The sequence below is a fragment of the Manis javanica genome, chromosome 1, assembly GCF_040802235.1.
Source record: "Manis javanica isolate MJ-LG chromosome 1, MJ_LKY, whole genome shotgun sequence".
Lineage (NCBI taxonomy): Eukaryota > Metazoa > Chordata > Mammalia > Pholidota > Manidae > Manis > Manis javanica.
This window is the reverse complement of record NC_133156.1, coordinates 207,854,080-207,880,048: the sequence shown is the minus strand read 5'-3', so window position 1 is coordinate 207,880,048 and position 25,969 is coordinate 207,854,080. Positions and strand designations below refer to the sequence as shown.

Genomic DNA, 25,969 nt, shown 5'->3' with positions numbered 1-25,969 from the left:
TTCTCAAATGGACAGACAGCTGGGAATTGTGCATCTCTACTCATTTTATGCTCCCCTTCACCTTTCTCCTTCAGGGGAGGGGGAAAGAGTAAAAATTAGAGAAGCAACCAAGAAGGAAAGGCTAGGACAAAGGAAGTGTAACAAAGTAGAACAGATGATGATGTTGAAGACAAATGCAAAACAATAAGGTACTTCTTTAAAAAAATTTTTTTATTAAAGCATAATTGATATGCAGTATTATATTGGCTTCAAGTATGGCCCTCCTCCTTTAATGAGTCCACAGAGGTCTTGGAGAGGAGTGGGGCACAGAAGCAGAAGCCTCACCACCACTTTGGGATTATAAACAAAAGGGCACTGGTCTTGATTTTCTTCAGAAATCTACCTACCACCTCGTTCCCTTTGATTTGGTGACCAAGGATTATATTACATCTCTAATTCACTATCAGAGTTTCTTTGATGAACATGTACTCGGATTTCTAGCACCTAATTCCAAATGCGTACACACATACTATATACGAGAATTTGTTCAATCATTAATTTTAATGAATTACTTCCTTGGATTCCTGGTTTCTAAATACACACCTGAAAAATCAAACCTAATGACTCAAATTTCTTTCAAATAGACTGATCAATGAATACTGCTTGTTAGAATAAGCAGAAGTTTCCTAACTGGACTAGTAAATGTCTCATGTACTTGAAAAAATCAACTACAAAATAGGAAAATGAAACTGCATTTTAGAAACAATGTGTTAGATATTAAAATTACTTTATATCTTGTAATCAGAGAAGAAAGGAAAGGCATAAAGTCTATTTGTTATAAATTGACAAACTTACAAGTAAAACCTGTCCCACAATCTGCATGAAACAAAGATACTTTTTAAAGGCTTAAATAGTGAATAGGGGGGAAAAATGTCAAACAGCACATTTAAGATGCTAATTATACTTGAAGATTAACAAAGGAGATGGAATTTTCTGGCCCTTACAAACTCTTCAAAGTCACAATTAAAAAAAAAAAAATTAAATCCATTTGATATAAAAGATAACTGAAGAATTTTAGACTCCTTTTCGGAAATATAATTTTTAGGAAGTTAATGAAAACTGTGCCCCCACCAGAAATTTTATTTTCTTAGATTAAAAAGGCATCCCAAATAGAAGAATGACTAAGATTCTAGCAAAAATAGAGGATTATCTATTCATTAGGAACAAGAGTCCAACATTAAAACATCTGATACCTGTACATATCTAACAACTGCTCCAGAGTGCAAACAGAGTAAGACATATTCCCTTCATTAATAAGAAAAAAAAGTGGGAGATGAAGCAGGAAGGCAACAGTCTACCTTCATTTGGCCCAGAAAAAAAGAACATATGGAGATTTAGACTTGTTAGGAACCCCCAGTAGCATGCTGCACTCGAGTGATCATGGAACTTATCTGCACACATAAGAGGCACAACTAGTGAGGCTTTAGAACAGTTTCAAAAGACCCCATTCCTGCCCTAAAGAATATTCCTCCCAGTTCTGTTCTGGAGACAGAAGATCTGGTCATTAGAGTTACTCTGTTTTAATTTTCACAACTATCTCCAGAAAACTATTTGCTTCCCCATTTTACAGAGAAGAAAATGAAAGCTAAGAAATCTAAACAGGTAGTAGAGCTGGGAATTGAACAAAGATAGCAATAAGTGCAGAGCTTTCCCTCTCAACCACTCTTATATTCAGACAAAACTATTAATTGGGAAAAGCAACACAAATGAAGCACAAGAGCAAATTTTAAAACTAATAATACAAGAGCAAAGGTTTGAGTATGGACACGGACTGGGAGGAGGGGGCCCAGGGTAGCAGGGAATCAGAATGCTCATCACTACTCTAGGAGCTGGGTGCATACATCATTTTATTGGATAAATGTATTATTATATGAGGGTCTAGCACAGCACAGGCATAAACAAGACAAAGAAGAAAGAAATTTATATGAACTATATGCAAACAAATTGGACAACCTAGAAGAAATGGATGAATACCTAGAAACATGGCTAGAAACCTACCAAGATTGAATCAGAAAGAAATAGGTTGGAAAAAGAAAGAAGTGGAAAATTTTAAGACACCAATGAGTAAGGAGATGAAATAAATAGTCAAAAACCTCCCAATAATAGAAAATCTAGGACAGGTGGATTCACTGGTGATTCTATCACACATTTGAAGGATAACTAATACCAATCCTTCTCAAATTATTCCAAAAAAATTGAAGATGAGGGAACACTCCCAAATTCATTTTATTAGGCCAGCATTACCCTGATTATCAAAGCTTGATAATATTCCAAAAAAATTGAAGATGAGGGAACACTCCCAAATTCATTTTATTAGGCCAGCATTACCCTGATTATCAAAGCTTGATAAGAATACTATAAGAATAGAAAACTACAGGCCAACATCCCTGATAAATAAAGATGTAAAAATACTCAACAAAATACTAGCAAACCAAATTTAACAGCACATTAAAATGATCACACAGCAAGTGGGATTCATCACATAATCAAATGGGATTCATCCTTGAGATGCAACGATGGTTCAGGATATGCAAATTAGTACACATGATACATCATATTAATGAAAGATAAAAATCATATGATCATCTCAATAGTTGTAGAAAAACTATTTGACAAAACTAAATATCTATTCATGATAAAAACTCTCAACAAATTAGGCATAAAAGAAATGCACCCCAACATAAGAAAGGCCATATATGATGAGCCCACAACTAACATCATACTCGACAGTGAAAAGTTGAAAGCTCTTCTTCTAAGATCAGGAACAATACAAGGGTACCAATTCTCACCATTCTTATTCAAAATACTGTTAGAAGTCCTAGCTTGAGCAATAAGGTCAAAAAAGAAATAAAAGGAATCTGAATTGAAAAAGAAGCTAAACTGTCTCTGCTTGCACATGATATGATCTTATGTATAGAAAATCCTAAAAGCTACACCAAAAAAACTGTTAGAACTAATAAACAAATTCAATAAAGCTGCAGGATAGAAAACCAACATACAAAAAATCAGTTACATATTTATCCACGAACAATGAATTATCTGGAAAAGAAATAAAATAATCCCATTTATAATAGCATAAAAAACAATATAATATGGATAAATTTAACCAAGGAGATGAAAGATCTGTACCCTGGAAATTTTAAGACTGATGAAAGAAATTGAAGAAGATACAAATAAATGGAAAGATATCCTGTGCTTACGGATTGGATTGAAAGAATATTTTTAAAATCCATTGATTATTAGTTAATTAGTTAACATTTGTAAAAGCCCAAAGCCATCTATACAGTCAATAAAACCCTCAAGATTCTAATTTTTTTTTACAGAAATAGAAAAAATAACCCTAAAATTCATATGGAACCACAAAAGACCTCAAATACTAAAGGACTCCTGAGAAAGAGAACAAAGCCTGAGGTATCAGACTTCCTGAGTTCAAACTGTATTACAAAGCTATTATAATAAAAACAAAATGGTACTGGTATAAAAACAGACATGTAGTAGAGCAATGCAACAGACTCAAGAGCCCAGAAATAAATCCATGCATATATGATCAACTACCTACTTGACAAGGGAGCCAAGAGAACCCAATGGAGACCAGATAGTCTATGCAATAAACAGTGGTGGGAAAAGGAGGTATTCACATGCAAAGAATGAAAAGTGACCCCTATTTTATACCACTTACAATAATTAACTTAAAATGTATTAAAGACTTAAACATTAAGACCTGAAACTGTAAAACTCCTAGAAGAAAACATGGAGAAAAAGTTCCTTGACATTGGTCTTGGCAATGATTTTATGGATATGATACCAAAAGCACAAACCACAAAAGCAAAACAAGTGAGACTACATCAAATAAAAAAGCTTCTGCACAACAAAAGAAACAGTCAACAAAATGAAAAGGTAACTGATGGAATGGGAGAAAATATTTGCAAACTATGTATCTGATAAAGGATTAATATCCAAAATATGTAAATAACTTGTACAAAACTCAATGACAAAAAAAATCTGATAAAAAAATTTGTAAAGGACTTTAATGGACATTTTTTCCAAAAACTGTATTCATATGGCTAAAAGGTACATGAAAAGGTGCTCAACACCACTAATCATCAGGGAAAGGCAAATCAACCACAGTGACATACCTAACACCTCACATGTGTTAGAACAGCTATTATAAAAAAGACATGGGTTAAGAAAGTTCTGGTGAGAATATGAAGCAAAAGGAATCTTTGTGCACTGTTGGTGGGAATATAAAATTGGCAAAGCCACTGTGAAAATCAGTATAGAGGTTCCATAAATAGAACTATCATATGATCCAGCAATTCCTGTTCTGGGTATATATCCAAAGGAAATGAAATCACTCTCAGAGAGGTATCTGAACCCCCATGTTCACTGCAGCATTATTTCCAATAGCCAAAACATGGAAACCATTGAAGTGCCCATCAGTGGATGAATGGGTAAATAAGATGTGATTATGTATATAGCTGACCTTGAACAACACAGGTTTTGTTTGAACCATGCCATTGCACTTATATGCAGATTTTTTCAATAAATATACTAGAAAATGATTTTCACATTTGTGGCAATTTGAAAAAACCTTTTCTTTTGTCTAGTTTACTTTACTGTAAGAATACAGTACATAATACTATAACACACAAAATATGTAATTGACTTCATGTTATGAGTAAGGCTTCCAGTTAACAGTAGGCTATTAGTAGTTAAGTTTTGGGGGAGTCAAAAGTTATAAATGATTTTTGACTGTGCGTGGGGGTTGGTGCCGTGAACCCGAGCTATTCAAAGGTCAACTGTACACACACACACACACACACACACACATACACACAGAGGAATATTATTCAGCCATAAAAAGAAGGAAATACTGATACCTGTGACAACATGGATGGACCACAGGGTATTAAGCTAAGTAAGATGAGTCAGACAACCACAAATACTGCATGCTTTCATTCATATGTGGAATCTAAAAAAACCCCAAACTTTTGGAAACCGAGAGCAGACTGGTGGTTGTGAGCAGCTGGGATGGGTGAAGGTGGTCAAAGGGTACAAACTACGAGTTTTAAGATGAATAAGGTCTGGAGACACAAGGTACAGCATGGTGACTATAGTTAATACTGTATTGTATGTCTGCTAAAAGAATAGATCTCAAAAGTTCTCAACACAAAAAACAAAATGATAATTATATGAAGTGATGGATGTGTTAACTAACCTTAATGTGGTAATCGCTTTGTAATATATACATATGTCAAATATTGCACTGTACAACTTAAACTTACACAATGTTACATGTCAATTATACCTCAATGAAGCTGAAAAAAGGCATTTATAATAGGACAGATAAACTAACTTTTCCTTCTTAACAATTCAGGAGGCAAAAACTCTGTGGATAACTTCAGGAGAATTCATTATCTAAAGGTATTCAAAATGACACCTGGGAAATGGATGTCAAGGAAGGTGTATTTCAAAAGCAGCAAGAACTAAACAGTGGTCCACTTGAATGAGCTTCTTAATGAAAATGGAGAAGAGACTACCACTGCCCATAGATTTGTTCTAATGACTATCATGAGCTTGGCTCTGTATCCTTACTAATTCTTTATATTTTGATGTCAAAATCTTTAATTAATTTAATAGGTTGACTGATAAATTAACCATGCAAAGTTAGAGAAAAAAACATTTACCAAAATATTCACAGGTGCAAATTTTTACCCCAATTATCAGCCCTTCATATCTTTTGATGTGAAGAAAAGGCACAAAAAATGCTTGTTATTGACAGTAACAAGAAATTCAATTAAGATTTAACTTACTTATTTTTTCAAACATATGCCCTTAACAAAAACAGAAAGTAAGACTCCATTTTAATATCTATACTTATCCCTCTAAACAGACAAAGAGCACACACAAGAACCATTTGGCAATTTCTAAAAGAGGTATTAAGAATGGGCTTTAAAACCTCTTATTTTTTTAAATATGATGCAACATCTTTGAGAGACAAGCCCCAAATTTACTCCTGGCTTCCAGACATTTACATACCTGAGGCATATACAATATTTAAGGGGCTTTTAAAAATAAAATTAATAAAATTACTATCTGTACTATGTATATTTAGCATCTTCATCTAGCTTTATTCTCCAGTTTCCTTTTTGAGGTATGAAATCTGGGGAGCTGGAGAAAGCTTTATGTTTAATCCACAGTTAAAATTTTGATGTCCTGGGTTAAATCTGCTGTAGAACTTCTGTTCCTAGAGAGGATCTTTCTCCACAGCCTCTTGCTCCAGCCCAAGAGAGGCTCAATGAAATACACAGCAATTGTAACCAATAATAAAACAGCAGCATTTCAAATAAAAGAAGTAAGAAAATTCTAATTATGTGTTATTTTCCAAAGTTCCCCCTAGGTAAATAGAACCTAGAATTTTATTATGTTTCCTGTGTCTGGGAGGGTTGAAATAAATTTCAACTATACATTACGCAAGTGGATCAGAGGCAAGTTGGGACAGGGACATGAAGTAAACTATAAAATGCTAGAATTTAGAAGGCAAGCTGTCTAACATATTCACAGCACATTTCCAGCAGAGAGAGAGAAAAAGAGAGAAGAAAAGGGCTTCCTGGGATTTCCAGCCTGAGTTTTGTATTGTCTCTCCTATTCTCTTACTCCTCTGCACAGTTCATTACAGTCTGCTGGGCCACAGTGTGATCATGTGTAAGGAATGGTTTCCTTCATGGCTATTGGACTTAAAAGAGCTGCAGCACACCTTGTCCACACAGGATCAAGGAGAAAATCCACAGGTACCACAGAACAAAGGTTGTCAGCCAGGGTGATGTTGCCCCCATTGGAGACATGTGAAAATGTCTGGAGACGTTTTTGTCATCACACTGGGAGGACAGGTACTAGGGACATTTATGGGGGAGATGCTAGCCAACATATGGTGACGCACAGTATGGCTTCCACAACAAAGAAGTACCAGGCCCTAAATGACAATGTGCTGAGGTGGAGAAACACCACCACAGCGGGACAAGGTACAGCGGGTGGAGACACACAGCACAGAGAAATACAAGAATGTCATGAACAATAATAGAGTTTAAAATAGAGTTTTATTACTTATTTAAACTTTCCTTTAGGCCCATGGGTGGCTAAAGGAAATTGGGTGGCTCCCAAATTGTCTGGTTATACTCAACTACAGTGCTTTTAAACAGCCAACTTAGTCCTTAGTAACTGAAATATGTTGGGTGTGTTAAATAAACCCAAGGGCTATGCAACCAGTACATATGCTTTGTAATCTCAAAAATGCTTCCCCAGTAAAAACAATGAGATATTACTTTTCCCTATTAGACTGGCGTAGCTAAGAACAAACAAAAATACTGCTCTTTTCATAGGCTGGAGACCCACCAAACAAATCACATCACATCATGGGACTATACACTATCACATATTTTTAGGAATTCTGGGAAATGACAGGAGCCTGCTAATGTGCTCAAATGTGATGTCTTGCTTTGTTGTGTTTTAAAAGTTCAATCAGAATTATCTTCAGTCATAAAAATGTCTCAAACAGTAAGGCTGGGAGCGGATGGCAAGTGTGTCTTCCGAGATGAAAAGTGAACTCGGAAAAGTGCCAGATTAATCTATCTAGGAGGATCCTGTATCTCCTCCTCACTTCATGAACTTCAAATTTCCCCCTTCGCATGGTAAAAGACTCCTTTGTTCAGGACAGCATGGCAGTGTTCCCTTCCTCATTCACCAGGTTTTGTGATGGGCTCTGAGGTGGGGGGTGGGGGGGGTGTAATTCAAAACACAACAGGTGCAGGGAATAACCGGGTAGACAGGAACTTAACCCTTAAAAATCAGAACTAATCTCAGCTCTTGAAATCTTTACTATGATCTACAGGAAGGTAGAGAACACTGACTGCCCAGATGAACCTCTTTGAAGCAGGCTAACACGTGAAGGCAAAATTGATGAAAATTGACTTCTCTCTTACGCACACACTCACATATCAACAGGAATCTTCACATTTTTGACAGTATTATTTCAACGCACAACATTAATTTTTCTAAAACACAGCTTTCTTTAGCTCCAAATCTTTTACTTAGTGCCTACTTCAGTGGTCTTCACACTTTGGGATCATAAACCCCTATTGGGGGTGGTGATGACGGCAGCAGGAGTACCAAGCAGTGACAGCAACTAACATTTCCTAAGCACCTGCCTTGTGCCAGAGACCCTGCTGAGCACTACTAATGTGTTAATTCATTTAATCCTCACAGCCAGCCTAGGAGATAGTTTTTTCTTCCCATTAATAGAGGAAGAAGCAGAGATACAGAAATCAACTTACCCAAAATAACACAGTTAGCAAGCCACAGTGCTAGGTTCTAGATGGACAAGCTAGCTCCAGTCTATACTCCTACTTACTATATGGAAGGACTTCTTTGGGCACATCCTCCCAGCTTTTATATACTTATTTATTTAGAAATTATATACTAGTGTGTCAACATGTCATATACATTATTTTACATCAGATATAAACTAATGGTTAAAGGAATGAGAGAAAAGAAAGAAATAGCATGCCAAGATATTCTGCCACACACAATTCTACCTTGTACATCCCACTATGAAGGCTATCGGCCTCAGACTCTGAATGGCTTGGCGTTTGCGGTCTCTCACATGCTAAACTGCACCCATCTTGCCGATCAAACATCCTGTTTCTCTCGACGCATCCCAGGACCGGCCACGCTGGTTTACCCACTGCCTGTGCAAACGCTTCCCGTATGCCCTCCACCATGCCACCATGCCGTGGCTCACATCAGCTCCTTTGTCTCAACAATAGAAACCCAGTTTCAAGATTTATCCCAAGACCCAGTGTCCCATGAAGCCTCTCCTGAGCTCTCCTCTCAGATGTGTTCTCTTGGCCACTTGCCTGGTACACACCACAGCCATGTGGTTCTGTGTAATTGTTCGTGGTGTGGATGGCTTTTTTCCATGGCAGCTCATAGCCTCTTGAAGCCAGAGAATGTGTCATATATTAACTTTTCTTTGTATTTTCCATGGCATCTATAATAGTATATGCACTTAATAACCACTCAATGACGATGGACTAACTAGAAGAATGAGTAAACATTCTCTGTATCTCTAAGGCCCAGGTATAGACAGCTAAGGGAAGACCATCCTAGACAGCAGAGGAGTGGTGTGAAGATACTTTCCTCTTTGCCTAAGCTCATGGGAGCCACGAAGGACTGCCTTGACTCAGCATGATTCATTGGGAAATGAGTTCATACTGTCCCCAGCAACCTGCTCGTGCAGCACGGGAACCCCACAGAGCATTCCATTTCAAAAGCAGTGGCATCCCTTGTGGCCTTGTTTATTCACTGCTGCCTACTCTGCTGGCACTCCTCTATGTTCAAGGTAGTCTTGGGCATACACACATGTGTAACCAACCCAGTTTTAGGAGAAACGATGCTTACCTTTATTAAAGAAAGTTTTCCCTTGTCTTTTGGTGGGATTTGCTCCAGTGTTATCTTTTCAACACTGACTACTCTGATACCTCATTTAATACTGCCATCTGCTCTCCTTTATGCCCCTCACCCTACTCTACTTGTTTTTTTCTTTGTCCACAGCAATTCTTACCTGCTAATAAACTGTACAATGTAGTTATTACAATTATAATGAATTATAATAAATTTTATTATAACAGCATTTACTATTGTCTGTCTCCCTGCCTCTAGGATGTAAGCTCTGTGAGAGCAGTGACTGTAGAGAACAAGGGTTTGTCTCTTTTGTTCTCTGACATATTCCAAGCACCTAGGACAGTGCTTGGCATGTAGCTGGTGCTCATTCAACAGCTACTGAATGAACAAATAAATAGACGACGTCAACTTCCATTTTGCCCCATACCTTGAAGATCCCAGAGAGAGTCACTCTTGCAGAGTATGCTCTTTTCCTCATGCCGAGAAGTAGCAGAATATAACAGTTAACTGCACAAGCTTGGAAGCTTTGAATCCCAGCTCCACTTTTTATCATTTACCTCGCATAACTTTAGTCAAAACCCAGAACCCCTCACCCTCAATTTTCTCTTCAGTAACATAGGAATAATACCCATTATCCAAAAGAGCCTCTGTACACACTCAACAACCCCCCCATATGTATATGCACAACTGGTGTGAGTGTGTGTGTGTGCGTGTGCGTGTGTGACTATGCATTATGTAAATATACATGTCCTTTTTGCCATTACCTTCCCTACTCTTATTTCTGAACAGTAACAGAAGCCTGGGGACATATCAACTGACAAATCTATAAATTCTGCATACTATGCATTCAGAGCATTACAAGACAGCAACAGTACACTGGCTGGTGTCAAGGACGGTGCACTCCAGTCAGTGCTCTAGGACTGGCAGCTAAAAGCTGTCTCTCACACCCAGCAAAAGCCAAAAATAAAAGCCTTTCGATATTTATAAGGAAGGGATTAATCATCTTCAAAAGTTGCATTTTAATTAAAAATGACTTTTCTGGGCTTATATCCAGAAAGGAATATATTGCCAAAAGGTGAGATTTAACAAGGTTTAGTTATTTCTTTAATTTTACTTAGGAGCCCAGTGCCTCCCAATCTTTTTCACATCAAGGCACACACAGAAAATAATATTTTTTTGGCACTCTGGGATAAACAGATGCTGCTGCTCCCAGCTGCAGGTGACTGCCTGGAGCCTCCAGCACCCCAGGCCTCACTCAGACTCCTTGAGAGCTGAAGGAATCAATAAATAATTGGCACATCTACAGCCACACCATTGGAGAATCTCTGCTCTAGCCCTTCTTGGAGTGGAGACTTTTCTAGCAACTTAGATTTTTCTTTTTTCATATAAACACAAGTCCTAGAAAGAAAGAATGAATTTGGCCAGTATTTTATTTTATTCATGACTCACTGCAGAAAAGAAGCACACTGACCAGCAACCCAGTTATAACTTAGAGCATCAGCATAATTTCATGCTTTTGTTTTTTACTTTCTGTTCTGAAATTATATTCTCTGTGTAACTTAAACAATACTGGAGATAAACCAACCTTAAGTCACCAAATGGACCCTATCAAGTAACACTTCCTCTCTGGACAGCTTGAACATTCTACTTAATGTTTTAAATTGTATACTTTTAAAAAACATTAAAGTTCTTCAAGCATAAGATGCTGTCTTATATGGTCACACTTCTAGAAAATGTAATTAATCATTCTTTTAAATTACATTTACTCGTATAGTTTTGGTATAACAATTTTAGTAAAAAATAATTTTTTTCTGAAAACATGCATTTCTTTATTTAGAAAACTCCAATAGAATTTATACTTAAGGCTGCCTCTACCACTGATTTTCTATTTGCTTCCACTGCTTGTCTCTGTAGCAGAGAGAGAGTGAAGGATGGTTGGTCTTATCCCTGTTTCTTGAACAGTGTGATTCTTCCAGACAACTAGCTGGCTGAATTAGCCTACCACTATTTCTTTTCTGGTTTTCTTTTCCACAAAGGTAATGCCAAGACCTGCCTCTCTTTGTGTCCCCATGCTGTCTCTCCCAGCCCAGTACCCTATTGCTACCTGCATAAAGACTCTAACTCCAGCCCCAACACAGGGTTAGGGCGTTACAGATGGAAATAGAAGGGGGCCTTCATTTCACTCTTGTTTTATGCCCGATGCCCTGTCTGGCTGCTGTATCTTCTGCTTTGTGTTCATTTCTGTTACTCATATGCTCCCTGGTCCCTGGGCAGTGGGCTCACTTGGCTGCTAGCCCATAGCTCTCCACACTGGGAGGTAAGAGCCTTAGAGGCAAACTCATTTTCACCTGCACCCAGAACTGTGTACGCGTACCACAGTGTCTGCTGAACTGAATTCAACCCTGTCACCTTTTCACGGTCCCATCAGCTCCCAGGCCAAGGATACACATTCATATGGTTATCCATGTTCAAAAGCTTTGTCACACCTTTAAAGATGACAGAAGGGATGGCAATGGCACACTTGGTCCCAAGGGAGGATTCCAGGTTAGGAGTATTCAGTGAGAAACCAGAGAAATGATGAGAAGGAGGTGGGCAGAGGGAGGGAAGTCCTTTACCAGCTGTAGCTTCTCCGGATTTCGCTGATTGCCTCTTATGAAGATATAAATGTACTTACTTTGCTTCCAGTGTTGTAGTATCATGTCAAATTAGATTTAAAGAGACCAATGGAGTGAAAAGGGATTAAAAACAGAGCAAAGATGGATTCTGGGTTTGTTTCCCTTTGGTATTAAAAATTTGTTATACACATCAACTGTTAGCAAGGCAGCACTTCTAAACAGAAAAGAGCACAGGATTCAGAGTTTAATACCTTATCACTATCCTCTGAGTACCTCTGTGACTTTATGCAAGTCACTCTCTCAGGCTTCCTTCAATTTCCTCATCAGAAACTGGGATAGAGCAGAGGGGCAGGAGCGAGTAACACCTCCCTTGCAGGCGGACAGTGCTAACAAGTTCACACATGCAATTCACGTGGAGTGCAGGAGGAGCTCCAAACGCTCGTTTACTTCTCTTATGGCAAACTTTCTGAAGTGTGGGCCTAGGCCATCTGAAGTCCATCTTGGCTAATATATCATGTCAACCCAAGTGTTCAGACCCCCAGCCAGGAAAGTGGGACCTTTTGACTTGGAATCCTCAAAGTGCAGAATCAAGGAATCAAGGTTCCAAGTTCAGGTGGAAGAGGAGGATAGGGGGTGGGAATAAAAGACTACAAGTGGTCAACAGATTCTGCTGGCAAAAACTGAGAAAATTTAATACCAGCAAAGGGATGTGTAGAACTGTGGTGATTATTTGGATTTACTAAAGAAAAAAGAATACCTTTAGCTAGAATGTTCAGATAAATGCCAAAAGTGCCTTTTCTGCTTTCATAGAAGCTAAACTATTGCAACGGTCCACTTCACCATGTTCCACCCGTTTCAAAAAAGAGCTTAATTAAAGAAAAAGCAGGGATTACCTTCTATGCTTTTATACCTTCAGAAAAAATAATTGGAATAGATGGAAATTAAAAAACTCAAAATTCAAACTTTTACTTCAAATGGTATATATTTCCTTTTGAAACACCAAACTACGAGTTAAGTACCCAAGAATCAGAATAAATCTCCCCTCATGTTCCCTTCCTCAACACAAGGGAACTCTTTGAACTCCAATAGGATTTCTCAGGAGTGATAAGTAACCTAGTAGTAATGCTAAGTCCCTAACATGAAGAATTTGGCAACAAAAACAGATGGTTAATTCTACTAAAAAGACAGGGTAGCTCTGCCAGTGTTGTTCCCAAATGAGGTAATGTCCATGGATCTTATCTAGCCTTTATTGAGATTTAATGTCATTTACTGTGGGCTCTTATGAACCTGCTGCGTAATCTCACCTTTTCTGATGTGTATTACTTCCATCCATTTAAAAATTGTAATTATGAACCTCTGGTTTTTAAAATGATTAAGAAATGAATCCCACATGTTCTTTCTTTTTTCTCATGTCCTACAATTGGAGTATTTCTTCCATAGTCCCCCAAAATTCAGAGATTAGCATATTTCTCGTTTTCAAGGTATACTATAGAAATACTCTGAGGTTTGATAAACATTTTTCAAAGAAGTCAAAATGTATAATTCAAGATTATGTTCTGTGAAAGAATTTGTTTTCTGATTACAAAGTGATTTCCTGCTTTTGGAAAAAATAACAATTTTATATTTATTTAGCTGGCTATGAAAGTCCCATGGAGATTATCATTCCTCTCAATCCCAAACATCTCTTTTCCAGGGCCAGACCTAAGATTTCAAAGGTAGCTTTATGCAGAGAAGGAATCTATAAGCTGCAGAAAGGAAAGAGAAGAGCCCTCCCCATTTTAACCCCTTTGCTTTCCCCATAGAGAACAACTGGATGAAACAGAGTTATTACAACACAGATGAGACACACCCGAATGGACATGACAAAAAGATTTTCACATGCCTTTGACTCCCTTTTTTCACCCAGAGGATAACCCAATCTTGATAAAGCCAGGAATCTGTTTGACAAACACCAACACAATACCAAACATCCAATCCCCACATTGTCGGTCTTTTTCCAACAATCCCTTTATTTTTTCAACACTCAGGAAGAGGAGCAATAGTCACAACCACCCCCAGAGTTTTTACCTTCCTACAGTGTTTCCCATCTTATGTATTAAAAAAGTAAACTTGCGAATATCAAAGGCAGCCCAGAGACAGTGCAAAAGACCATGTCTTGTTGCTGGGTAGAGTGGTGAAACGCACCCTAGACCTGTTAATGGTGTATGTGGGGAACTAGGCTGGGAGGCCCACTTGTGTCCTAATGAAAGAGCCCAAGAAGCAATTCCAACCTCACCAATTCTGACATAGTTCAACCAAGAATGGATCTTCAAAAGTGAAAATCTGATCCCCTCCTTGACAACTTGAGCCTTCCATGTAACTCAATTGCATAATTCATGAATCTTTGAAAAGCTTGCTCTGCATTACTCATTATTGCCAACCCCTTCAGTTCAAAGAAGTAGCAGAGGCTGACAGAATCAAGAGGTCTAACTTGAACAGGCCTCAGGGTCCCACCTTAAAAATGAAGACACTAACTCCTGCCCCTCTCTGCATCACTGGGATACAGTGAGGATCAACCGAGTTGAGTGCTTAAGAAGTTGTACCAAGGAAACCACCAAAGACTAATAATATATATAATACAGACCGGAAGATCTGGTCTGAGACCTTTGGGGGTCACACAATCCTTCTAGGAGATCTGCAAGATCAAACTATTTTCAAAATAAATAGTAAGACATTCTTTTCCTCTTTTATTCTCATTTTCTCACAAGTGTACGGTAGAATTTGCTAGTCTACAAGGTGTGTGATGATGTCATCATTCTAATGACTAATGGAATGTGTGCGTATAAGTTCTTGTGTTTTAAGATTTTCTGTTTGTTTCTAAATGTCTTGGGATTCTCAATGATCTTTATGAAGGTAGAGAAATCCTGAGACCAATTTGAGACCAGTCAACCCAGAACTTCAGTCCCACCCAAACTTACGGTTCCCAGATGGTCTGACTTCTTACCCACCCTGGGCCTTTCTATATGCTCTTCTCACTGCATGGGAACTTGGCTAACTTCCTTGGCTCTCTACCTAGATGTCACTGTCTCTGAGAAGCTTTCTCTGACTTCCCCAAGACCAGTCAGGTGGCCCTGTTAAGAGGTCCCCTAGCATTTAGCACATTGTACTATGATTGTCCATTTTCAGGTCTTTTTTGTCCTTGACTCTTTCAACAAAAGAACTGACTTACTCTTTTGACTGATACAGTCGTATGTAGGAGACATTCAGTAAATATTTCTTGAATATATAAAATAACCAAGGAAGGAGGCAGGAAGGTAAGCCTAGCTTGCATTCTCACCTAGAGGGAATTAGTTACTAAAAATAGTAGTAACTAATTCATTATAGTACACTCTCATTAAAACTACGATAATGACAATAACTATGTACCTTCTTATGTACCAGGTACTATTCTAAGCAATATAAAGTATGCATGAATTAATTTGTTCTTCACAAAATCCCCGTGAGGTATATACTCCTATTACCCTCATTTCAAACAGGCAGACACAGATGTGCAGGTAGTGAGGGGTGGATTTGAGACTGACACCCAGATAGTCTGGCTCCAGAGTCCCATGCTGTTAACCATTCTACACACCACCTCCCATGTCAGCGGTGTAGATCTCAAGGCATTTCTCAACTCTGCTCAAAAACTAGAAACATAACTTGATATTAAAGTCCACCCCGAACCCTACCACAATGTGAGTGACCCCAGCAGTCATGTGAATAGCAGATATTCTCACTAAAGGTAACTGTCTCAAGTTTATCAGTAGGATTTTAAAAGGACAGTTTCAGTAAGAAGTCTATTTCTTATTTATTTGTGGTACTTCAGTCTTTTCTAGAAGAAATGTTGAGTTAAAAGCAATAAAAAAATTGTATTTCTATTTATTCAAAATAAAAAGTCTCTTTTGTAGCACAGAGAAAAATAGGAAAGTAGGGTTTGGTATTTCCAGGTACTACGGTATTATGCCAGAGGGCAAACTCTCCTTGCTGTGTTCAAACTCTCCTAGTGCTTCTGGGGCTAACCTCTCTTTCAAGGAATGCTCACAATGCCACCGTGAATAGGGAGTGGCCCAGAATGTTCTGCAGGCATTCCTGATGGAAAACACAAAACTTCATCTGGCTCAGAGAGGTAAGTCCAAACAGGAAGGCAGGCTGTAAAAAACAGGATTTAATGCAAAAGATGCTGTGACTGAATACGGGGTGACACTGTATTCGTGTTTGTGATGAAAAAAGTACACCTATGAAATACCTGCTTTTTCAGCAGTAGAAGAAGTTCTACAGGTAATGTTAAAATCTCATGTATCAAATCTTCACCTGCTAACAGTACATAAGAAACCAAAGTTCATCCTGTGGTGTTTGACTGAACTTACTGACTGACTGACTTACTCTTTTGACTCACACAAAGTAACTTTACCTACCTGCAGAAGAGTCCCGTGAATATGGTTTTGCCGGAAACGCTGGTCAGTGCAGTTGGGAAGTTCAGCCAACAGAGTTCGGACAGTATTAGGGATTTCATCTATCAAAAGAAAAGGGACCAAGGCTCGAGCTGCCATTTCCCGGGATCGGTAGACAGGTGAGCGACCACATCTGGAAAGAAATAAAAACGTAAGACCATCAAGGATTTGATAATATGGGTAACTGTTGAACCACTTGTATCTGTGAAACCAATTTAAGATTTCATATCAATGACACTCCAATAAAAAATACTCATTTCAACATGCCTTTGTATATGCCAATGTTCTATTTAGCTCCAGTTGGGACATCCAAGCTGCTCCCTACGCCAAATGATTTTTTTATACTTCCCTTATTCCAAATGATTTTTTTTTTTGTGTGTGTGTGTTTTGTATCAACATTAGTTCTACAGGTGACTTTCCTTCTCTTATAAACATCATTAATAGGTATGACTCCATTACAGGGATAACTGCAGATAGGCTTTGGGAATAAACAATGAACAGGTATAGCAAAAATGGCTTACTCTCAACTATCAGACAACTGATTTTATTTTATTGAGCACTCATAATGATCACCATGAAAAATAAGACAGTCACTGTTTTCTCTGAAGAGCCTATTCTCTGGTTCACAGGTAAGAAGTATATTTTAAAAGACCAAAGCACAAGACAGTACTGGACAAACGATAGGCAAGTGGTCTTGACATTATGGCCATAGGAGAATAAGATTGTGGGTTGTAGCGGGAACTGAGGAAAGCAAGCATGACTCAACTAGGCCACAAGAAACCAGGAAGTTGTTTCAACAAGGGACAGTAGTATAAAGCAAAGGTAGAAATAGAAATGCTCAAGGTAGAGGTAGATACATCTGGTTGGAGTAGGTGCTCATGGACCACAGTGGAACTGAAGGCTGAGAAGTGGGTGAGGCCAGAGTGGGGGGAGCTACAAAGGGCAGACTACATAACCTGAACTTATTGTCAAGAGAACAAGAGATGGACCCTCAAGTAACTAGATCCTGGCCACTGGGCAGACTCACATGGAAAGAGTTTGAATAGGAGCCAGTTCTAAAATGAGTGAAAGTCATAGGCAAGTGGTATTTTGAGATTCTACAAAGGTCACTGGAAAGGCAGGTCATCTAAGAGCCTCTTGACTTTCTAAACACTCAGAAGTCAAGAGTCCACAACCATCTCGTTGAAACAGTGCACCTGACAGTCTTCACAGATAAAGAATTATTTGAGAGGAAAGCCCAATATAGTTAAGTCCTAGTTTAAATAAGGTCTTGACTAGAACTCTCAAGACTTCATGATCTTTCATCCAATTAAAAGAGTAACCCAACTTACAGAAATGTCTCAGATGCCAAGACAAGGGAGGCGAAGATCAGAAGATAGCAGACTCTGCAGGAGAAAAGTTGATCTCTTGTTTTGTTTGTTTTCAAAATTAACTAGTATTCGAAGAAGGAATTACTGGTAAGATCTGGGCCATTAGGGCCACGTAGCCTTGTAGGAGAGGGACTAAGCCCTATGACTGAAATGTTTCTAACATCTCAAAGGTATCACTGACATTTATCTTAGTGTGACAGTAAAACTAGATACAATTTCTACACAAATGGAATGACTGAAGCAGAATTTCACTGTGGGGAGTACGGTAGAGAGAAGGAGGTAGGGAGGGAGGAGAAAAGAGGAACAGGGTAAGTCAAAACATTGTGTCATTCTTCCCCCTAAGAATGTAGTCTACAAGAGAGGTCAACAAGCACACACTTTCAGGATGGAGAAGAGCTTGCCTTGAACCGTACTTTGGGGAGACACTGAAGTCTAAAGGGAGATAGGCAACTAGAGATTTCCCCATGGTCTCTGACTATGTTCTGCCAACTCACCCATTTTCTCCTTTATTTTTCCTTTTAAAAGATTAAATGTTTAATCTGTAATTGGCAAATGCAGTAAAACATTTGCATTGGCCCAGAGGACATTTGGGGGATGGTGATGAGAAAACCTCACTCGATAAAGGAAAGAAGATACTCTGAAAATACTTTGAGATTTAATTAGCAAATGACCTCACTCAGCACAGTCATTTGTCGGAAGCTTCCCCAGCTGTCTGTCCCCCAGCCCTCCAACACACACACTTTGTAGTATAGTGTTTTATGTTACTAAACAGGCTCTGTGTATAAATGTTTCTTTTCAAATACAAATAACTCTGACATGGTTACAGATGTTTAGTTTCCAATTAGCAGTAACTGTACACTAAAGAATGCCCCTCCTTTCTCTCCTGACCTTTAGCAAATGATGATTTCCCAAAGGAATCTGGCATCTATACAGAAGAAAGAATGGAAAGTGGGAAAAGAGCCAGAGTTTTCTGCTTTCGGATACCCTGTGCTGAGGTACTTTCCAAATACACACAATCAGGTTAAAGAGCAAAACAAAACCTCCCCTCAAAACAGTAATGCAATTACAGAAAAAGAGAAGTCTGTTTTCAAAGTAATATTTAATTAAGTAACATTCATTATAAAGCAATGATTAAATGTAATTTTAAACTCCTCTTTTGCAAATTGTTAAAATGGATGGATAGATTATAGTACACACACACTCACCATATACAACCATTAATCAAAAAAATAAAAAATACAAAAAAATTCCAGGTTAATGTTTTATCAGCTATTAGGATCTGGGAAGGGTTCTGATGACATTTAGCCTTTCTCCAGGTGAATGTGGCCTAGAGTGTGAGGGGACATAAACACAATCTTTTTAGCATTAAGTACAATTGTATTTAAAGCTAAAATCTCTTCCTCGTAGATAAAGTCTTCTAGTTTGATTCAGTAAATGTGCCAAGATCAAGCAGAGGTGCTCTTCAGGGACACTGTGTAGTGGCTGGAAGAACAGAAAATTAGAGTACCTGGATTTTCATCCTGCTTTGGACATTTGAGTTTTATGACTTGGAGAAGTCATAGTAACCTCTCTGGGTGTCAAGGAGCGCTGAGAGGGATGGCAATAATCTATACCCAGTGCTCCGATGTAATGGCTGAGAGGACATTCCAAGCAAAAAGGTGCTTGGGAAATAGGAAGTTTTCATAGTGTGCTATGCCTGTGTCTAGTACAGGATCAGCATATTCCAGGAATTTCAGGCCTCTAAGTGGCCCCAATGAGAGAATTAAGACCATAGTGTGAATGCTGTACCATTTTTAAGAAGACAGCAAATAGATGATATGAAGACCAAAAGCGGTGGTTTTTTTTTTTTGGTCTTCATTAAAAGTGATGAGGAGGAATCTCAAGCCCTTCTGAAAAGGCTCCTTTCTATCTCTCTAAGTCTCAATTTCTTCTGGAAACTAAAGCAAACGGATTTGGGATCTCAAAGGTCATTGCTACTTTTACCATTGTTTGAAAATAATTTTCGTGGTACCTCTGGTTGCGTTCTAGGCCTCAATACCAGGTCCTCTGCAGGATCTGTGAGACCTGAAGACTTACTGCTTTACACCTCGAGCCCTTTCACTCCAACAAACTCTTCTGTTCATTTTCATGTCCTATTTATTGACTGTATTCTCAGCACTGTGTAAATACGAAAGGACTCATCTGTAACAGTAATACTTGTATTCTGCAATTGTATAGCCCTTGTCTGTTTTAAAAATGCCTGAATACCCATTATCTATTCACTATGCAACATTCCTGTAGGACATGAGGGCATTATAAACCTAAATTAATAGATGGAAAATAAAATGAAGCTCAGAAAGGCCAAGTGGGCCCTCCAGGATGCATCAGCAGCCCCCAGGTCAGAAGTGCCCTCCATGGCTCCAACACAGAGCTTGTAGGCTATTCTAAGCTTTAGCTCACACCTGGAAAGCAAGGGAGCATAAAAATGTCTGCCAGCGACTGAAAACATAAGCTTTAACTTACAAGTATGTAGAAAATCTCTACATGAGTATGCTGGGTTTTTTTGTTTTTGTTTTTAATATTTGCAGGATCATGAAAACATTTCAGAATCTAATGTAAACTGTGGACTCTCTCATAAGCGAAACAGATTTATGAACATATACACACAACTTCCCATACAATTTCAGGAGGTTCCTGACAGACATCCAAAACCCCTGGGTCAGTGTTCCCCAGACCCAGCTCACGAATGTCCTGTTGCTCCTTTGCACACAGTGTGGCTGTCAGGTATGTGTCCTGCTTTACAGATATGTGTGTGGAGAAGTAGCACACTGCACTCAGGGAACCAGCAGCTCAGAAGGGGAGCCAGACAAACAGCCTGTGACGTGAGCGTGAGTCAGGGGGCCCACGAAGACATACATGAGTGTGGTGGCACAGGAAGGAGAGCGGCAACAGCTCCCTAGAGGAGATAAAGATCTTCAAATGAGGGTTAAATATATCTTTGGACTTCAGAAACCCTGGAGAACCCAGGAGTTCAGAATATCATCTTCTGAGCAAGGGAAGACCACTTTCCTGAGATCATCTCCCACTTCACTCCATTTCACAGAGCTTTTTCTAGGTGTTTCCCTCTTTATATTTAACCTCAGAATTTGTTCCAGCTTTCCTGAAAAGTTTCCACAGGTAAGTGGCTAGACATAACAGAACTGTCTCTTGCTCACCCATACCTGCAGATTAGCCATAGAGGCAACCACTAGCACAAGCATGCCCTGAATTAGGAACCAGACAGTCAGAGAAAAAAGCCACTGCCCAGGCCACAGGGAGTCCACAGCCTAGTGGGAAAGATGCCCCATCAGCCAACACTTCTCACAGCCAGGAGAAGTAAATACATGCTGTTGTAGAAGAGATGAGGCAAGACACAAAGAGAGGAGGTAAGTGGCTTGGGAGATGTGGTCCAGCTGTGACAGAAGTGTCGGGCAGAAAGAACATTTGTGTTTGGCAAACAGAGGGGCCCCCCTCCCAAGCCCTGTGTCTTTCTTTACGTGAAATCAAACTGCATCTAGTCAAAAGGAAGGGAACTGAGGTTTATGAAATGACTACTGTGTGCCAGGACTGGCTGCATAATTTACATACACTACTTCATTTACTTCACTAAATCTTCATTACAAGGTCATTATCATCCCTGTTTTAAGATGAGGAAAATGAGGTTTTCCAATATACTGTATGTCATTAAACTCGCAAGTGGCAGATCTTGCTTTCTAATTAGAGTCTCTCCACTTGCAAAATTCAATCTTTCTAAGACGTTACAATGCAGTTGCCTCAAAACCCCCAGACCCTTGGAAAAGCCAAATGTTTCCAAAGTAATCTGTTCAAACTAATCACTTTGAGGTGTGAATGACTGGTAGCTATTATTGAATATAACTTGGAATAACTTTCAAACTTGAAAGCTTTACCCACATGTACAAACTCTGTACTGTTCTCTATCTCAACAACTGGCTGAGGACACAGAACTTTGCCTGTACCCAACAGGCTTGAAGTGCTCACAAAGGCTACCCTTCCCCCGCCCCACCAGAGGAGCTAGAAAGAAGAGAAGGAAGATTGCATTTCTTTGGGGCCAACTGACTTCTTTATGTGAGGTCCTTTGCCTTTATTCTTCAAGTCCAGGACCCAAATTCTCTTTTCTGTCAGTTTTAATGGTGTTTCTAATGCTGTTTCACCAAAGATTTTTTTTTTCTTTTTATTGTGTGTGGTTCCTAGTTTCAAATCTTGCCTTCAGGAAACAAGTACATGTGTGGGTAGGTGGGCATGCATAAAAGAGAGCAACCACTAAAAAAATAAGTTTGTACCAGTGAATTTGAAAAAGCAGACATTTCAGAGTGTATGACGTTTTTGTTATAAAGGTGGTGTTCCTGAAGCCCTTCGTCCACATTCTCAGGTGAGTTCAGTGCCCATCAAGGTTGGCAGAGTGTCTACTTATCCTTCCTGTCCCAACTTGCAGTTCATCAAAGGACCTAGTACCCCCTGAACTACTTGTTCCTTTTCCTGCAACTTAAACCACTAGCACTTAAAAGTTGCATTTACTGTAACCTTGCCTTCCGCACAGCTCATGGATTTCTTTATTCAAATATGTTTCTTGGAAGGGTAATGGGTTCAGGACTTTTGAAGTCTGACTTTTTTTTAAGTCTTTGGTTTGGGTAGTGCGAGGGAAATCAGAGTCATAGACTGTAGCTAAGCTAAAAATTGCATATTTCTAGCTTTCATGGACAAAATGATATACATTTATCTATAGGTAGAATGTTTAATTTAAGTGTCTACTGGGCAGTTCAAAGCAGTAGCTGCTCTTTACAAATTAATCAATACGTTAAAGCCTTTTAAAAATGTTTTTTTTTACAAGGAAATACAGATCATAAGAAGTCACAAAATAATATCTGAAAACTAACTATCTGTGACAGTCCAACCAAAGAGTCATCTAAGCCATAGAAGACACATCCTTTTAAGGTCACCTCCACTCTGCCACCAAGTTACTAAAGCTTTTTACCCAGGCTGACTAGCCACAGGCTGTCAATGCCAAAGTGGTGAAAATGGCAGCTGTTAGGGGCTGTGAATCAGCCTCCAACATTTGGACATCCCTCTACTTGCCTCCACAAGAACTGGACACAGCACTTGTTCACATATGTGGAAAGGACATGGGGGTCACAGATGCAATGGCAGCAGCTACTTGCATTCATACCATCCCTTTAAGTGATAGGAAATAAAGCAAGGGAATTTTCCAACAGAGATGAGGGAAGCTATCCAGTATGGTACTTTAAAAAGCTCTCTGAATAATGCTCTTTAGTTATCGGAAATTACAAACACTTCTTAAATTAACAAAAGGATGCATGATTTCTGAATGGTAATCCCTGGTTACTTGCTAATATGAAAATGCAGAGATGGAGCATGAAAATTTTATTCATTTCATTTCATTTTGTCCTTTCATTATTTTTTGCCTAGACAACAATAAATACAATATGAAACTGAATTTTTCAGATTCCAACCAAAAGGTCTAGATTGCTGGAAAGAAGGTTTTTTTCCCTCTGGAGCACTGAAATGTGATGTGCCTTAACATTGATTCTTTCCTGCCTCTGGGAAAAACATGGAGAAGACATTATAGCAACATAAATACAAAGACTAGGAAGCCCTTGAGATAAACAGGGAATCATTAATTTTGTTCTTCACACAAAATAAAATGGAGTATTATAAAGTGAAAAAAACACAAATATCTAACACAAACAGTATAAAACTTTCCTAAGCAATGAAATAACCACCAGATTTAGTTTGCATAATCTTCCCTCCCAGTCCTTCTGTGGGTTTTCTCTCTGTCCCTGGATCAACAAGCCACATACTGGTCTACTGGTCTCTTCACAGACAGCTGGATAAGCGCTCTGGATCTACCCTCAGGGCTCTGGGATAAGCTGTGTGCAGGGCAGGAGCTGAGAGCCACACCTTATGTGGACTGACTGAAAGAGCTGCACATTCCTCTCATTAGCAAAAGCTCTCACATTGTTTCTGCTCTGGCTTCACAAAAGACTAAGAGATGGGCAAATTCAGGCACACGCTGATTCTTTAAAGGGGTTAAACATAATACCTGGCCTCAGCATGTCTTCTATTTTCCTTGCAAGTAGTGGGCGGGTCAGAGAAAAACAGTCCTGAACATGCTGGGGACCTTCCACAAGCGACCTCGTGGTGATGACCACTGCTCACAGGCCAAGTTCTCCAAGTTATTTCATACCGTTGAAACTCACCCCATTACCCTTTAAAATATGTGACTCCATATTGACAGTGAACGGTTTTCAGTTCACAAACAAAGGACTGGGTGGTCAATTTAAGAAACTACACAAAGGTATAGAAAGAACTTACCTTTTTTTTTTTAACCTAATACATACATTTAGGGGAAAGGTTTGGAAAGGAATATTTTTGGCCCTGCTTTCAAAAGGTTTGTTTGTTTGTTTCTAGCTTTCAAATGTTTCAGAACCTGTGATAGTTCTCTATTGCCATATTAAATACAAATTTCTCAATGGGGCACTATCCTAAATCTAGCTCAAGACTGGCTGAACAGATCATAGGTGCCAAGTAAATCTTTTTTGGACCAACAGACCCTGACTTTTCAGGTGATTATTTCTGAAAAGGTATTAAAATCTTGTAAAATCTAAGCATCCTGGGAGTCAGGTAACACAGAATGATAACTTAAAAGTAAACACTTTTAAATATGAGGAATTTTATTAACATCCCTTTTGACAAGAATTGGTTACATTTCTGAAAGGTTCCAATGCTCATGCTGAATTTCAAGGAAGGAAAAAGGAAGGGAAGGTAGAAACATTTACTGAGTGTCTGCTAGATGTCAGGCAATGTGCTAGGGACAAAATATTTTATGTCATTTTTAGTACTCATATAAATCCTTTAAAATAAGTGTATAACCCTATGTAAACATACGTAGGTTTTTGCTCTCTGGTCTGGTGAGAACATGTACAGAATGATGACTTACCAAATAAAATGTAATCATGATCCAATAGACTGCATTGTACCAATTCCTTCCTGTTATGGTAATGGATGTACAATCCTTTACAAGCAATTTATCCTACTAATTCCAATGGTTAGAACTCATATGTGCAGATCCCATACACAGTGAATCAGCGGCAGCAGGTTCCTACTGCTCTTAACTAGTGTTGAACAGAACAAAACCTGAAGCTTTACGTACTATCTTTAAGGAAGGCAAATTAGTCACCAGACATAGTAACTGACCCACCAAGTCTTTGCAGGACAGTCTTTATAGCACAGCCATCAACCAAAAATCTATGAAAAACTCCTAAAAACTCCAAAAGTAGGATGGGCTCCCCAAAGGTTGTGGAAGTGTCTACTTCTATCCTCTATCTGTTGAACACCTTGGGTCAAATCATCTAGTCATTGATAGTATAGTACTTATTTAGAGACAAGTTCAAAATGTTGAAGAATAAAAATCTTTAACATTTTTAATGACAAGAAGAGACACAGGTCAGTACATTGGCAAGATCTTCATGGATTTCGGGAAAAATAATACACAAGTCATCAGCTTTAAGTGACAGTTTTGGTGGAGTGGAATCTATCGTGAAGCAAAAACTCTTATATGGTCCCTTCAGTGTCTCTTAAGCCTGGCTATTTTTAAAACATCCTCAGATTAAAATATTAGTATCTAGCAATGTGGCCGTAGGCAAGTTACAGTGTCCTTCCACATTCTCATCTGTAGAAGGAGAGTATGATAAGTGATCTCTAAGGTCTCCTTCAATAACAAAATCCTCTAATTCAACAGACATTAAAACATTCCAGGCAGATAGTTATCTTTTTTATTTTAAAATCTTTATGACCTCTCTTGACTTGCTCCATTGCTTTATCTCATAATATTGATGCCAATAATAAAAGTTTTATGTATAACACTAACCACACTCGATCTTTCTATAGTTGAAGTCAATTTTCTCTAGTTTGAGCCTCTCTGGAGTTGGAGAACAAATGACCAGTGTTTTCTACACACAGG

At 38.7% G+C, this 25,969-nt stretch overlaps 1 protein-coding gene across 12 annotated transcripts in view; it reads right to left on the bottom strand.

The window, feature by feature from the left end:
- THADA (THADA armadillo repeat containing) overlaps window positions 1-25,969 on the bottom strand; it is a 319,658-nt gene that overhangs the window by 131,108 nt on the left and 162,581 nt on the right. For all 12 annotated transcript variants that reach the window (XR_001852627.3, XR_005053772.2, XM_017657268.3 and 9 more), the window contains exon 29: window positions 16,547-16,715. Coding sequence is in view for 10 of the 12 variants with exons in the window: in XM_017657268.3 (XP_017512757.3) it covers window positions 16,547-16,715 (169 nt within the window). In the remaining 2 variants the exon portion in view is untranslated. The remainder of the gene's footprint in view (window positions 1-16,546; window positions 16,716-25,969) is intronic.